The sequence below is a fragment of the Mustela erminea genome, chromosome 2, assembly GCF_009829155.1.
Source record: "Mustela erminea isolate mMusErm1 chromosome 2, mMusErm1.Pri, whole genome shotgun sequence".
NCBI classification, from domain to species: domain Eukaryota; kingdom Metazoa; phylum Chordata; class Mammalia; order Carnivora; family Mustelidae; genus Mustela; species Mustela erminea.
The window spans coordinates 117092738-117108824 of record NC_045615.1 but is presented as its reverse complement, the minus strand read 5'-3'; the positions used below and the strand labels follow the sequence as shown (position 1 = coordinate 117108824).

At 46.8% G+C, this 16087-nt stretch overlaps 1 protein-coding gene across 4 annotated transcripts in view; it reads left to right on the top strand.

The window, feature by feature from the left end:
• Nucleotides 1–15387, top strand: part of CCDC149 (coiled-coil domain containing 149) — a 98827-nt gene extending 83440 nt beyond the window's left edge. For all 4 annotated transcript variants that reach the window (XM_032333999.1, XM_032334000.1, XM_032333997.1 and 1 more), the window contains 2 exons: nucleotides 4168–4284; nucleotides 14767–15387. In XM_032333999.1, coding sequence (XP_032189890.1) covers nucleotides 4168–4284; nucleotides 14767–15188 — 539 coding nt within the window. In that variant the 3' untranslated portion in view covers nucleotides 15189–15387. The remainder of the gene's footprint in view (nucleotides 1–4167; nucleotides 4285–14766) is intronic.
• The last annotated feature ends 700 nt before the right edge of the window (nucleotides 15388–16087 follow it).

Sequence of the window (16087 nt, the reverse complement as noted above, 5' to 3'; positions counted from 1 at the left end):
TACGGTGAGAAATACTAAGGGAAGGGCCCCTTGCAGTATCAATCCAATCAGCCACTTCCACACACTCATTGTTTTGTGGACCCCATTTTATCTACCAAAGAGTGGGGCAAGGGTCAGTGTGTTCTCTTCCTCCTCTCTCCCTCCCTCCCCTTCCTCCTCCTCCAGCTCCACTTCCTCCTCATCCTTTCTTCTTCTCCATCTCTTTCTCTTTCTCTTCCACATTTTTCCTCTTCCTCTTCCTCTCCCCAGGTAGAAGCCTTGTCAGCGTTTCAGCCACCTGGCAGGGACTGAGTCCCAGTAGTTTCAGAGAGTTGTTAGCTCACTCTTATTTACTAGCATCTGAAAGGATCGGTATCTTCTTCAATAAATCAGTCCATCAATGTGTTGACACATTTTCGAGCATCGACTTTGTGAATTCATTTCTGTATCAGGCATTCTAGTCACGCCCTCTCCAAGAATCCATAGTCCCTTTAGGGAAGCAAGATGCATACACATTTAGTAGTGAGAAGAAAGTACAGAATGATACATAATTAAGTGCTGAGTAATAAAGGTGTTGGGATGTAAATGGAGAAGGTGAAGAGTCATCAAACATCAGACCTGCAGGGAGAGTTGAGAGCAAAGAGTTCAAGTATGGTAAATACTTGGTGTATATTATGAAACACCCATTCCCACGCCAGTGGCAGACATTACTAATCCATCCCATGGCTCTTGCATGCTGCCTTCACATGTGGCCCTCAGAACAGACGTCCACACTGGCTGTCCAGGAAGCTTCTGCCTGGTTAGAGTTGATGTGTGAGAGAAAACATTCCCCCCTTCCTGATCTAGTCCAATCCCCTCATTTCAGATGGAAAAAAACAAAGGTTTAGGAAATGGGAGGATACCAAAAGGATGCAGAGGTAGATATTAGAACTCAGGTGTTTTCCCACCTGTGCTGGGGATCCATAGTTCAGAGAAGAGAGGAATTGGGCAGGGGTGGGGGAGGGATAGATCAGCTGGGAACTGGAGAAGAAGGATTCAGAAGCCAAAACAGTCTCCTCTGACACTCCAAAGAGCAGTGGTGAATTCTACCTTACTCTGAGACAGAACTACTATTGGACTTTGAGCATGCAATGAGTATTCTTTGAGTCTTTTTTCCCCCTCCCTCCTCACTCTCTCAGCCAACAAATATGTAGTTCTTGATGTTGTTCAATAGAGTTGGGGAAAATTTGTGATCTTGCTGGGAAGTAGGCAAGTCTGACAAATGCCACAGTCTGCGTGGAGAAATCATCTGGAGAGCAGAGCATATTCCATACTGTTTCATCGGTTCCCAAGAGGTGGGAAGGCATGGGGCTCCTTTGAGAAAGGTTGGGTGGGTGGGGGGCAACTGACGTGGTCTCCCGGGAGGAAATGACGCCCCCTCCACACATCGGCCTCAGTCCCCAAGCCCTTTGCCAGCCTTTGTAGGGAGAGTGCTGCCTGGGCGCTCCAAGGGGAGGTTTCCTGGATGTGCTCCTGCTCTAAAAAGAAACACTGAAAGCCAGAAAAAAAAAAAAAAAAAAAAAAAAAAACCTGGCAAGTGCTGAACCTGGCTCTTTTAGTTTTTCATTTTAATTCTCTCTTCTCCACTCGAAGCATCAGCCTGAGGAGGAAAATGTGCATTTTGAAAGTAGTTGGTACATTTGGGAGAAGGGGAGGAGGGATGCTGTGTCCCAGGGAATCGGGAAAGTTTCCAGACACTCATGTGCCCCGCAAGCAAGGGGCCTGCCTGTGTGGCTTTCTGCCCGGCTGCCGGCTGCTGCTTGACTCTTTGTGGGTCACCTCACCCCACGCCACCTCCTCCAGGGCGAGGCATCAGAATGAAACTGCAAGACAGCCGACTATCAGATTAGAGCTCACATTCATCAGCATAGATGGAATCCAGACTTAGAAACAATAGGACAGGCTTCCAATGAGGCCTTTGAATCTTTCAACACACACTTTGCAAGAATGACCAAATCTTGCCATTTTATCTTCAGATTCAGGTTAGATATCTCTAGGCAGGAATTTCAGGAAGTGTTCGGCTGCTCCCCGACCCCCACCTCGATTGGCCAAGGACAAGTCATGGCTCCGGCTTCCTTCACTATTGCTTGGAGGTTTCATGTTGCTCCAGCATTTTTGCGGAGCTATTATGGGACAGACGGTGCTCTGTGGCTGGAGGGGCTAGAGAATTTCTTGTGACCGGAGGGGCTAAGGGCCTCCCTCAGACCACCTTAGTCCCTTGCCTGAGGCCAGCTCCCTGCTCTCCCTGTAATTCTGATTCTTCAGCCACGAGGCCACAAGGGACTTGGAAGGCTGGTTGGGACACAGAGGGGCAGAGTGTGCCTCTTCATGCAAGAACAACCAGTCTACCTGCTAGAGAAAGACGGCTCAAAAAATGCAGTCTCTCCTGACTTGAGGACAGTAGCTGTTGCCTTGGTCAAGAAAAACAAAGGAAGTCTACGAAGAGGTGTCTGCTCTGGGTTCATAGGAACCATTAGTCCCTCAAAGCATTTCCAGATTGTATCTTCACAGTACAGAGGAAGACCCAATTGTGTTTCTTTCTTTCTGAGACCCTCTTAACAATATCCCAACCTGTAGATGGACAGTTCTCTTTGGGACACTCCTCCAGACTATGACTCTGAAGACTTGGGGTTTTTTTCCCACATGAGACAATAGTCATGCTGGTGGCAAGCTTTCGGATCGGCTCCTTTCAAATGCCTGTTCTTCTGGGATGACCCTCAGCAGAACTCAGAGTACTGTTGCTGCTAACAACATAGTCCATCTGCCAGAGGCAGCCCCGAGCACCTGTGCCCAACATGACATCATGAGCCCCAAGAATCCATCACCCATGTATTCAGATCCTTACCAGCTATTTATTAAGCACCTACTCTATGCCAAACTCTCTCCCACAGTCTTGGAAATGAAGCTCCCTAATAGGAAGATGGTATTGTGAACAAACCAAGGGCTCAGAGGTATAGTCCAAGGTTTACCTGGTTCCCTAAAGGTGGGAACGTCTTTACAGAAATACCATTCTGTGTCCACTGAACCTGAAGCCAAGTAAAACCACAGAGATTTGGGGCCCCTGATCTGAGCCCTAGAGAGATTAGAGGCTTGGCTTTAGAAAAGGTCTTTCTCAAAGTTAGATGGCTAAGGCTAGAGCATAGGCTGGGACCACAGCCCTGGGGTTTTCATTTTGGGCACTGCGGTTCCCGCCGAAGGAATTCCAAAGTCTCATAGACAGAAGTCTGGGGTCAAATCCTGCATTTTGTGCTCTCCTGACCACTGGACAGACTCCCTTTATGTCCACATATTTTGTGTCCAATTGTCTGTGTTCACGATGCTGACGTTTCAGAGCTACACTTCCTGCTCCAGATTTCTGGAACTTTCCATGGTCTCCACAATAGAGCTGTAATGTTCTTCTTTCCCTCAGCCTCTCCATCCATTGGGGGAGTTCATACAAATAGATACAAGGGTTTGGTTGGTATGGGACTATATGTTCTAAGTGCAAGTTTAGCTGTGACAATTTGGGGGACCTGGTACTACCCACCTTATGACTCAGTCCAAATCACCACATTGAATTAAATCAAAGGTAGCATATATGGCAGTGCTGTCTACACCATAAGATAATACTTTCAGTATAGGACATTTATTGAGCACTAGTGAAATGCTTAAGGGCTTTACATGAATCAGTTCATTTTACCACCACCTCCCAGTGAGGTGGGTGCTGTCCTTCTTCCTCATCTTACCAGTGAGGGCTCTGAGGCTGAGTGACTTGCCTGAGGTCAGCCAGCTAACAAGGGATGGAGTCCAGGACACAGACCCCATAGTGTGGCTCCAAAGCCCACACTCCTCAGCCCTCTCCTGTGGTTATGACTGTTACAGTCTCACCCAGATCAAAGCCATTTGGTTTTTGCCCAGGACACCAGGCTGCTCCTTCATGGTGACATTTGTGGGTGCCTTTGTCCTGAACAGACTCACAGACTGGCCCTGGACCTCACTGCCTGGTCCTCACACTATAGAAGGGACGGGCTGGCCATTGTCCTTCCACAGTGTTACCTGTGATTAAAGAAAGTGCCTTTGTCACCCAACAGCCTGTCCATTGTGTGGGGTGAACATAACCACAACTCCTCTAGTGACATAATATGTCCGTTTTCCCCTTTTCCCTGACAGGGGGCAAGGACACCATACTATTCAGTGACCCTGCTCTCCCCACCATACAGAGATCAAGATCCCCACTGCTGAAGTTCATCGAGCAGCCCACTGAGAACAAAGCAAATTCCAAGGACGGTAAGCACACCTTGATTTCTCTGTCTGTCTCTGCCTGACCTGTGCCTGGCACAGAGCCAGGGCTCAAGGGATATTCATTCTTCCCCTCCCGGTAGCTTCTGGGACACTATGGGGTCATCCCTTGCATTTCGTCTTGTTGCTTATATGGGTTTGTGTTGTTTGGAGCTTCCAGCTGAAGAACGCAGTGACACAGTGACACAGAGGTTAAGAGAAAGGGCTCAGGATTTGAGAAGCTCAGGCTCATAGTTCACCCCCATATTGTGTTTGTTCTGAGAATTTGGACTCGTAACTTCTGCCTTTCCCATTACCTATAAACTGGCGAGATGATGGTGCTAACCTCAGGGAGATCACGGCACACTGCTGGGCACAGGGGAAGTGGTCTGGGAGTCAGCTGAAAAGAGAATAAAAGCTTCTCTGCCAGCACACTTTCTGGAGACAGAGTGTTTTGAAGGAGTTCAGAGGCCCGTTTAGGGTGCCAGAGGAGCCCACAAGTGTGAGAGGCAACTGTCTCCCCATGCAATAGTCCTGTTTCCCCAACTAAACTATCCCTCCCATCTTTCTAAGTTTTTTCTTCTTTTTCTACCCTCAATGTGATTACCAGCTTCCAATATGACCCCAAATGATCCCCACTTCCTGGTATTCCTACCCTTATAGATTCCTCTCCGCATCATAACAGGGTTCAGGGTTCATCTATGTGACTAATAGAATACAGCACAGGTGATAGTATATGGCTTCCTTTCTTCCAAGAAAGATACATGGGGTCTTTCTTGCTCTCTCTGTCTTGGGTCATTCTCTCTGGAGGAAGCTGGCCAGCCTCCACGTCTTGAGGATACCCAAGAGGTCCCACATGTTGTTCATGCAGTTTGGAACAGAGGCCCTCTAGCCTCCAGCCATTTGGGTGCACCATCTTGGAAGTAGATTCTCCAGCCCCAGTCAAGCCTACAGATGACAGCAGCCCTGGTTAACATCTGATGACAGTTCCATGAGTGACCACTAGTGAGAACCGCCCAGATAAAATGCTCCCAGCTCCTGAGTCTCCAGCTGCTAAGTTTTGGGACAATTTGTGGCACAGCAGTATGTAACTAATATACCCAGCATGCAGGTGCCAAGGTTCTTTCCTTGGTTTCCATATTCTCTCTCCATCTTCTCTTGCTCTGAGTCACACCTGCAACCATCACCTCTATGAAAATATTCTTGAAATATTTTCCCCCCACTGGCTACCATCTGCAGAGCTACAGTCCCTGATTTCTCAAAGTGCAAACTTTACCACCTAAACATTCTGTGGACTTCTCAAGTATGACATCGCCAACTCTATATGCCTCCTCCCTTTTTGGTCACTCTCTCAGCTACCCAGCTACATCTGGACTCAACCTTGATCACTGTCAGCTTTCCTTCCCCATCCATATCTGGGCTGTAGCCACTCTTTCTTCAGAGTTTCTCACACCTCCAATCCTACCACCTCTGGCTTTGGTTCAGCCCTCTTTACTTCCTCAGCACAGCTTCTGTCCCAGTTTCCCTGTCTTCTAGACTCCCCCTACTTCATTCTCATCTTCCCATTGCTGCTGTAATATAAAGCTTCTGGAGCACTGCTGTCCAACATGTGTGTACCTAAGCAGAAATTTCTAATGGCTCCCAACTGTTTTCCACTTAAAATCACAACACTGCTACCCTATCTTTCTAACCTGATGATTATCTGACCTAACAACTGTGCTTGTATCAGGCTGTACTAACTAGTTGAATCAGTTGCTACCATCGTGTAACAAACCACCCCAAAACTTAGAACTGAAACAACTACTATGTATTATTTATCATGAGTCCTGGGATCCAATGAGCAGTTCTGCAGATCTGAGGTGGGCTCAGCAAGGCTTGCTCGTGCATCTGTACAGCTGTGCTTTGAAATTTGTCTCAATCCTTCACACTAGTACATAGAACGGTAAGAATAGGACAGGTCTGGGATTTCCACAGAGAGGATCCCCACGCATATGCAGGGAGAATTCTTGAGAGCACCTGACTCTGGTGGGTTTCACACTGGCCAGAAGGCAAGGCTGGGTCTTTCCAGCCAGCAGCATGGGGCTCTTTGCAAACCGGGCCTGTGACATGCTGTGCCTCCCCCCAACGCGCATGGCTGGAACATGCATTGGCTGATGGCCATCCCGTGCCAGCATCCAGTGTCTACATGGAGACCTGAAGCCCTCTGTCTTCTCTGGGCTTATTTAGCCCCTGGGTGGACCCGGGGCCCCCTAAGCTGAAATGGAACATAAGCTGGGCTTGATTTTCACGAGGGTAGCATAAGTAATGGCCTGATTCAAAATGATAGCTTCCAGAGTTCCATCATTAGCTCTCATTGTTCCAACCCCATCCTTCGCCAGTGCGGGTGGGAACAAGGAAGCATTTGTGGAGCGGCTGGCAGCGGCTGGGATGGTCTCATCACCGCCGGGTCTCTGATTAATTCCGACTGAAAGAAGCTCACACTTGGAAGGACAAAGCCCATCAGAGATCGGTTAACAAAAGAAGACGAATGTCCCCTTTGGGCCAAAGTGGGAGGGTGACACATTTTTAGGACACTAACAGTCTTTCTACAAAAAGCTACTTTTTCTTCATCTTTTCGAGAAAATATTTCTGCTTTCTGTACTATTTGTGTCATAATGCGTTTGTATCGGCTGATTGCCTCATCATTATTGATATGTGTTTTGTTATTATTACGTATTAATGATACTAATTGTGTTTGTAAAACAGCACAGAATAATCACTATTATCTTCTAATAATATTTTCCCATGCTGAGCTCAAAATCCTCCTTTTATGGGAATGGCAGTGCTCTGGGTCTGCTCAAAGGAGAACACACACTCTCGTGGCTCAAGAGTTAACATTCCAGAATCATAGAGTTAAAGGAAGAGTTTTCCCCCAGTAAGTAGCAGAGGCCCTAGCAGATCAACAGTCGTGACATTTTCAGCCCCTTGTCTTTGTCTCCTGATAATGACTTGAGTATACTTTTTAGATACCTTTTGGATAACCAGAGGAGAGGATTGGTAAATCTTGCGGTTGACCCATAATCTAATCCCACATGGAGCCCAGCCCCTGTATCTTCATGTTTCCCAGGCTCCAAAAATCCAGACTTTCTCAGAAAAAAATAAATGCCCGATAGGGCCAAACAATAGAACTACAGCTTTGCCCATCCCCCACTTGCTGCTGTGTTTTGACCTCTAAGGATAGCAGCAGTGTTGCTCCCCGCCTGCTTCCCCCAAAAAAGGTTGCAAAGTTCTCCCTGGTAATCTCAGAGGTTTGCCATTTTAAAAAAGATTCATGTGTTTGGACACGAGCAGAATGTCATCTAAAGAAATGGCACAAGGCAAAGTACCAGCGACCAAAAGGCCCCAGTGTAATTTAGACCACCCTCACTTAGATGTAAATTAAGGTAGAGAAGATTAACCTGACCCTCGGTAAAAACACCGCAAATGGTTTAGGGGTTAGGTTGTTACAGGTAAGGTTAATTAATTTTTCAGGGGCACCAGAATATACTATTAAGTGTCCTGGAAGAAGTAATTTCATAAGAGTAATTTCCAGAAGGAGTTTATTCATCTCACGTTGGTGAAAAATTTAACTGCAGAAAGGACCATAATTTACTCCTTTTGAATAAAGCTTCTTACCCTGTGCTGGAAACTGGCTCATTTTGACTCAGTGTTTCTCATATCCCCTGTACAACTACCATAAAAATTTTCTTTTGTTAGTATGAAACTGATATTATTGCTTCGCTGAGCTACCTCAGATGTAGCTGTTTGTGTGAGTTAGAAATCTTTTTTTTTTCCCCAGAAGTGCCCTTTTAAGAACTTTTAGGGTAGCCACCTGAGGACAGCCTAGAATGAATTCAAGGATTGCTTTCATTTCTTGATGCATGGGATTTACATATATGTACTAATAGACTCATTTGTTCATGTATTCATATATATGTCCATAGATCCAAGCATTTAATAAGCTATTTATTGACTCCCCATTATAGAATATTGGTGAAGTTTATCAGGTAAGATTTCATTCTTCAGGTGACTTTTATAAGCTAATTATACATAAGTAACAACTTAAGGGTAAAAAAAGTTCAAAGAAAGGACAAAGTTCCCTTTTGCGTCTAGACACAGCTTTGTGGAGATTAGGGCACTGTGGAGATTACTTTTTGTCTGGATTTCATGGAACAGGCTTTGTAGTGGAGATGGAGGTCAAGCTGACTATTGACGTTGGCCTTCTGGATATGGACAGAAACCATAGCCATGGTAGCATCGTTGACCTCATAAGCAAAGGCTCAGAGGACAGGGCTGGAATGCCACAAAGGGTTAGGTGTAGGGATACGAGGGCAAGGGTTGGGATGTCAGGTGGATAGGCAGATGGAGGTTGAGTCATTGAAGGTCTTGAATGTCAGACCAAGCACTCGGGTTATATCCCAAGACCATAGCAGCCTTTGAAGGGTTTATAGCTGGGGAAAGGCACAGTCAGATTTGTGTTAAAGCTCACAGTGCTGCTTACAACTCAGGTGCTTCTTTTAACAAGTTAAAAGGTAGGCCCTGAACCAATAGGTGAGGAGCAGGGCCCGAGATCCAACACGTCTAACAGGCTCCCAGTCAATGGTGCCACCAGTCTCCACAGATCCCACCTTGAGTAGCAAAACTTGAGGCACGGTCCCTCTCCAGGCCATCTGATTAGAGACTAAAAGTAAAGAAACCTGTTAAGTATGAACGTACATTATCCTGTCCAGATCGATCCAAATAGTTGTTTTCTCAAAAATCCAGGCTGACTTCATCCACTCGTTTATATATTCATGAATTTCATTGCAAACACAAGTCATGGCCTCATTTTCAGGTACAGTACTTCCTGAGGTCAGTGAGTTCTTAGGACGGTAATACATAGCCATCCGTATCGACATACAGGTTTTAGAAAGGATGAGGTAGATTTGGTCAAACTTCAGTCCCTGGGACTTTGTCTGTGGACATCCAGAAAGGCAAAAGAGAAAGAAAATGGTTTTTGTTTTTTTTTTTGTTTTTTTTTGTTTTTAAATGTGGGAGGCAGATTTGTATGGGAGAAACTGGAGGTGCGGAGCCTGGAGTATGGGGACAGTGGTCAAGGTTGAGTCGGGCACCCCCCCATGATTACAGTGTGCCAAGACATCCACCACTTGTCTACCACTATCTCTTCCTGCATTCCTTCATCTCAGTCTCATTTCAGACTTCTGGTACGTATAAGCTCACTAACATTTCATTTTTTCGTTTTATTCATTTTCATCTTTCATTTTATTTTTTTATTTGAGAGGGAGAGAAGTAGCAAGGGTAGGGCCAAAAGGAGAGGGAGAGGGAGACTGGACTCTCCACTGAGCAGGGAGCCAGATGTGGGGCTTGATCCCAGGACTCCAGGATCATGACCTGAGCTGAAGGCAGACGTTTAGCTAACTAAGCCACCCAGGCACCCCCATATACTATTCTTATTAACAAATACCTTTATGCACCATCTCACAGTTAAAATGGAACACATATAGAGTAATATTGTTTCGTGTCGTAGAAATTCTGAGCTGCATTTTAATTCAAACTTTTTAGATCTTTCGACTTTTTAGGCTACATGTAGTTAGATATATGCACTTTTTTTTTTTAAGATTTTATTTATTTATTTGTCAGAGAGAGAGCAAGCGAGAGCAAGTGAGAGCGAGCACAGGCAGACAGAGTGGCAGGCAGAGTCAGAGGGAGAAGCAGGCTCCCTGCGGAGCAAGGAGCCCGATGTGGGACTCGATCCCAGGACGCTGGGATCATGACCCGAGCCGAAGGCAGCTGCTTAACCAACTGAGCCACCCAGGCGTCCCAAATATATGCACTTTTGAATACCCAGTCTTTCTAAATGTTATAAATAATCCTTAAAAATTCATATAACTCTTATAAATAGTCACCACATAGCTATTGCCTGCCAGGATGTGGGTTTATGAACTATCAGGAGTGGTTTGCACTTGCTCTCCGAATGCTTACTTGTTCATTGGCTGAGGCGATGGCAAGTCAAATCCAGCTGAAATTTTGGGGAAATGTACCTAGTGATTTATATAGGGAAGCCTTAGAAATCAAGCCATGACTACAGAGTGTCTGCCTTGGGAAAGGAGAGGAAGAGGCAGATACAAGGAACTACGAGTGTTTTAATCAGCTGAAGCTTCTATAACAAAATACTATCAGGAAAGTGTCTTAAACGATAAATATTTATTTCTCACAGTTCTAGAAGCTAGGATGTCCAAGATCAAGGTGCTGGCAGGTTCGGAGGAACCTCTTTCTGACGCAGACAACTGCTTTCTTTCTGTGTCCTCAGTGGCAGAGACAGAGACAGAGACAGACATGGGGGGGGGCGGGGGGAAGAGTGGGGGAGAGAACAAGAACTCTGGTGTCTCTTCCTCTTCTTAAAGGGCACTAATCCCATCATCATAGGGCCTTCACCCTCATGGCCACATTTAAACTGAATCATCTCCCAAAGGCCCCACCACCTAATATCATCACATTGAAAATTAGGGCTTTCACACATGAATCGATCCACACATGGATGAGGAGAGGATACATTCGGTTCAACAGTATTGAGCGATATAAGTGATACTTGGCGGTTGATGTGTATAGGAAGTACACCAATGTAGGTGGCTTCAAGGTATGATGTGGCACGCATCAGGACAGCTAGAGGTTTGCGGAGAGGGGAATTCCAGATCATTCAGGTAGAGGAATCCAGCTGGCAGCTAGAAACCTGGTTGTGTGTATCCAACAGAAAGGGGTCAGAGCCATGGATATAGAATGGAGAGTGGTACTCATGGTCCAGAATTAAGGTCATGAGTTGGCCAGTGAGTGAAAGTGAATGAAGACAAGGGAAATGCATGGCACATAGTTGGGGGTGGCAATCAGAGGGGCTAGAAGGAGATTTGAGATGGATAAAGGAAACTAGAAGGCATGCAGAGTAGGCTAATAATGGCCCCAGAGATTTCAGATACTAATTCCTGGAACCTGTAAATGTTAGCTTCTGTGGGCAAAAAGATCTGCAGGTGTGATTGATTTACCCACTCTGAGATGGAGGGAGTATTCTGGATTATCCAGGTGGAAGCACATGTTTCCTTGTAAGACGGAGGCACACATGCATGACCACACATGCAGACATAGGGGGATACTGTTTCAAGCCAGGGAGTGTCAGTAGCCACCAGAAGCTGCAAGAGGCAGGGAACGGATCTTCTCCTAGAGCTTCCAAGGGCAAGTGACTTCAGTTCTGGCCCGGAAAAGCCATTTTGGACTTCTGACCTCCAGAGCTATAAGAGAATGTGTGTTCTTTTAAGCTATGGAATTTGTGGTAGTTTGTTACAGCAGCTATGAGAAACTAATACAGGATGCTCACTGAACTGGGCCGGAGGCAAAACAGAAGAATACAACATTTTGGAAACCAAAGGGAGAGACAGCTTGAGAGGAGAATGTGGCCATCAGAAACCTGCTACAGAGCGGGCAGGAGAGGACTGAAGAAAGAGTGCTGGAGGGGGTGACAGCAGCTTGCTTGCTGGTACAGAGGATACAAAGCAGGCTGAAGGATCTGAGCTGTGAGTCAGCACTGGGAAGGGGAAGCAGTGGATATAGGCTCCTAGGTCTACAGTTCAGTGCAGAAAAGGAAAGTCAAGATGGTAATTGGTAAAAAAAAAAATCTTGGAGGTTGCATATCTTATCTTTTTAAACTAGTAATACAAACACATGTGTAAAATGTAATTGACGGAGAAGGGGCACCTGTGTGGCTTAATCCTTTACACGTCCAACTCTTGATCTCAGGTCCTGAAATCAGGGTCTTGAGTTCAAGTCCCGTGTTGGGCTCCATGCTGGCCATGGAGCCTACTTTAAAAAATAAATAAATGAAAAGAAAGGAAAATGTAAATGACACAGAAAGGCATAAAATTAAATTTAAAGCCTTCTTCCATCCTTGTTTTCTGCTCTGACCCTCAGCTTGTTCCCTAGAGGAAAATTGTAAGTGTTAATGTATGCCTCCAAAAACTCTTTACAGTATATACAGAATCCCCTGTCAATGGACACTCAGATTCTTTCCAGGTTTCTGCTATTAAAAAAAAAATGATGTCATGGGGCACCTGGGTGGCTCACTCAGTTAAGCATCCGACTCTTGGTTTTGGCTCAAGTCATGATCTTATGGGTCTTGAGATCAAGCCCTATGTTGGGCTCATGTTCAGTGGGGAGTTGGCTTGAACTTTTCCTGTGCACTTCCCTCCACTCACACGGTCTCTCTCTCTCTCTCTCTCAAATAAATAAATAAATAACCTTTTTAAAAGGCAATGTCATTGTGAGCCTCTAGGTGCATACATCTTGAAGTATTTGGGCTAATATCCATAGGTTGATTACTAATCATGAAAATACTGAATCAAAGGGTAAATGTATTTAAGATTGGGGTAGATATTTCCTAAATGCCCTGTCAAAGAGTTTTGCTCATTTTTATTCTCTTCGGTAATGTATGATTGCATCTGTTAACCCCACATCTTCAGTAACACTGAGCTTTATCAAACCTTTTCATTTTGGCCAGTCTGGTAGATGGAAAATTGTATCTCTTTGCAGTAGATATCTTTAGAGTGAGCTCATCGTTTCTCATGTTTGCCAACCATTTGTATGTCCTTGTGAATTACCTGTTTCCATTCCATACTTAAATATTTGTTGAATGCCGTGGCACATTCAAATGAACCCACTTTACAGACAGTAACATGGACCAATCTCATATACACAAAGTGATACAGACACAGACCAGCACTTCCAGTACGATTCTGGTATGCCAACGCCAAAGACCAGGCAAAACTCATCTCTGGTGTCTGAAGTAGGCTAGTGGGCACTCTTGGCAGAAAAGTGACTAGGAAGGGGTTCAGGGGAGTAGATAGACCGGGAAGTGTCTGTAGTGGTTGGTTATTTTGCTTCTTGTCCTGGCTGCTGGTTCCATGGGTGTGTCCACGGTGTGAAATTCAGTGAGTTGTAGACGTAACAGTCAGCACACTTTTATGTACATTAGACTCCCAACAAAAGAAAAAAAGGAAAGTGAGGAACTTTTTATAAACATTTTTGAATGCTTAGAATGTGCCAAGCACTGTGTACAAGTCGGGCGAGGCCCCCGCTTACATAGTAGAATAAGATCAACGTGTCCAATGCTGAGCACTGAGCCCAGCACAGAAAAGCACCTAAAAAGAATTGGCTGGTATGATTCAGTTTAAGAGGGAGAAACCACAGGTGCCTGCAGAGACCGAAAGCTAGCATAGTATGGACAGAAGGACACACAGACATGAGAGAACCATAGGACACGAGGCTGCGGGCTGAAGCAGGAGCAGATTGGGTAGGACCTTGTCAGAGACCCAAGTGAAAGGAATTAAAATTTATCCTAGAAGCAGCTAGGCTCCGGCGAAAGGTTCTAAGCAGAAAAATGCATGGTCAGGACAGGTCAACTTCTTCTAATTGTCCTGAGTTCTTCCTCAGCTTCCCTAAGTCCCAGCTGTCAGGTTGAAGCTGTCTACATGTATCTGAAGCCAGTCAAATCACAGTGGGACTCTACCCTGGTCCCGGTTTCCCCGGCCCCTGGCCTCTGAAACCAGCCCTGTGAGGCTCTTCCATACATGTCACCATTCTCTGGCCTGAGAGCTAAGAAAATCTTGACTTTAGGGAACCTCAGAGTCTGTGGTCGAATGCACACAGCCGGGTGCTGAGAGGTTGCTCCCCAGGCATGTGTCCATCCTACAGAGCCTCCGCGGCTTAGGTCTGGAAGGGACATCAGAGACTCCTGCCCCTCAGTTTGTGTCTGAGGTAAGGAGGCCAGACAGGTTCTCCTGATCACAATGAGTAGGTAGGACATCAGGGCTAGGCGCCAATTCTCAGGACCCCATTCTTTCCCATCCCCCAGCAGTCGAGCTCGAAAATGTCTGCTGTTCAGAGAAGAGGTCTGGGTAGAACAATTCAGTTAAGAGGGGTGGGGAGCTTAAGCTTCTTTTGCATATACCATTTTACTAACACTGAGGAGACATCAGCAGTGTGCATCGAAGAATGAGGAGCTGTTGGAGAATGAGTGGGAGGTTGGGGATACTAAATGCCTCCCACATTGATCTTCTCTTTCCCACCAGGAAGGCCGCCAGCACCTCTTTTCATGACTAAAGATCCCAGGTCTTTCCTGAGCTGCAGAATCTACAGAACCTTTGTCCTCAATTTAGATGCTTAAGGGGCACGAAGAAGCACAGTTAGAGCGGGAAGCAGGAGATAACCAGGCTCCCAGAATGGATGGGTGATGTCCATCACCATGGGCTCCCTTTCCCTCCGTGAATGACACCGCAGTCGCCAGGGTGGCTGCTTTCTTTACTAATGTGGGTCCCTTCAGTAGCAGTTTCTGTCTCCGAGCCCCTGTGACGTGCGCCTGAGGTCGGGAAGAGAGAGGAAGGAGGGCTGACTCTCCACCAGATGTCTGATGCTGTCCTGGGTCTGTTTCAGGGGAGGCCCAGAGGCCAGAACGAGATGAAAGCCAGGCCGCTACTGAGGCATGGATCACACCGGAGGATGCTGGAAGGCCGGCCGGCCGCTCCCCAGCTACACAGAGCCATGGGAACCAGTGCAACCCCTTTCATCCTTCATCACCCCGGGGAGCGTCTGAGGAAGAAGGCATAAACAGGCTTGGAGGGGAAAGAATGAAACTGACAGAAGCAGAACCGGAAGGGGTCAGAGGAGCAAGTCTCGGGGAGACTCAGAGGCACGAGCCGGGGACAGCCCCACCGGGCCTGGCCTCCAAGGGAGAGGTCCCCAGATCTTGCCTGGGCTCCTTTGAGTCCAGCCAGGCCGCAGCCGAAGCCTCCAGCCCGGAGGACAGCAAAGAGACCCCAGAGGGTGGCGGCATGAGGAGCGCAGTGAAAACCTGAAGAGGAAAGAGACCCGTGTGGTGACACGTCTACAAGTGCAGGGGGCGGTACAGAATTAAGCGTCCGAGCAGCTCTCAGAAGCTGCTTTCTCCTCACACACTTCCAAGTCTGCAAGTGAGAAGAGACACAGGTCCTTTGGCAAACCGTGAATATCCTGATGATGCCAGCCCAGTTTGATTTATTAAATGCGCGTCCTCAAGCTTCTCGGTGTCATCTCTTTCTGCCGGAGACGCGCTGCTGTGAACACGGCCGGGCACAGAATCGTGTCAGCCATATGGCTGGTTTTCAGCATCCGTCTTTCTGTCAGCATTTGTTTTATTAGAGATAAGACATTTTTGTATTAGCGTTTAATGTTGTCGATCAAAATTATGGGGAGAGCATGAAACGGATGGGGTTTTTAATCAGGTCCCCCATCTTTGTAATGGTTAGGCCGCTGGAGAGAAAGGTGGCATTGAGCATAATGGGTCCAGAGGGCCCGCAGCTCCGCTCCATCATGTCAGGGCCCCGGAGGACCTCCCAGCGTGGGTGTTCTTGGCACCCTGCCCACGGCCCTGTCTGTCATGCCACCGACTGGCAGGTGGAGAAGGGCTTAAGCGGGCTCAGAAGGTTGGGTTTCCGGTTTGAAATCCACGGCCTCTGTGGAGACCCGTTTGCGGACTGCTCGAGCTGAGTTTTTCAGCCTGTAATTCCGAAGGATTAATCGACCTGGAGTGGTGGGAGGGAGGAGAGGGGAGGAAGGGGACTCCAGTGGTATTTTGATTTTTTTCATTTCTGAGATAAGAGCCAGAGCCTGGGAGCGCTGGTTCTCTGCATTCAACCTGTGCTGCCTATGGGGTTTTTGTGGCCATGGGGGGTGGGGACAAGATAAGCACTTGGGGCAGGAAACTCATCCAGTTTCC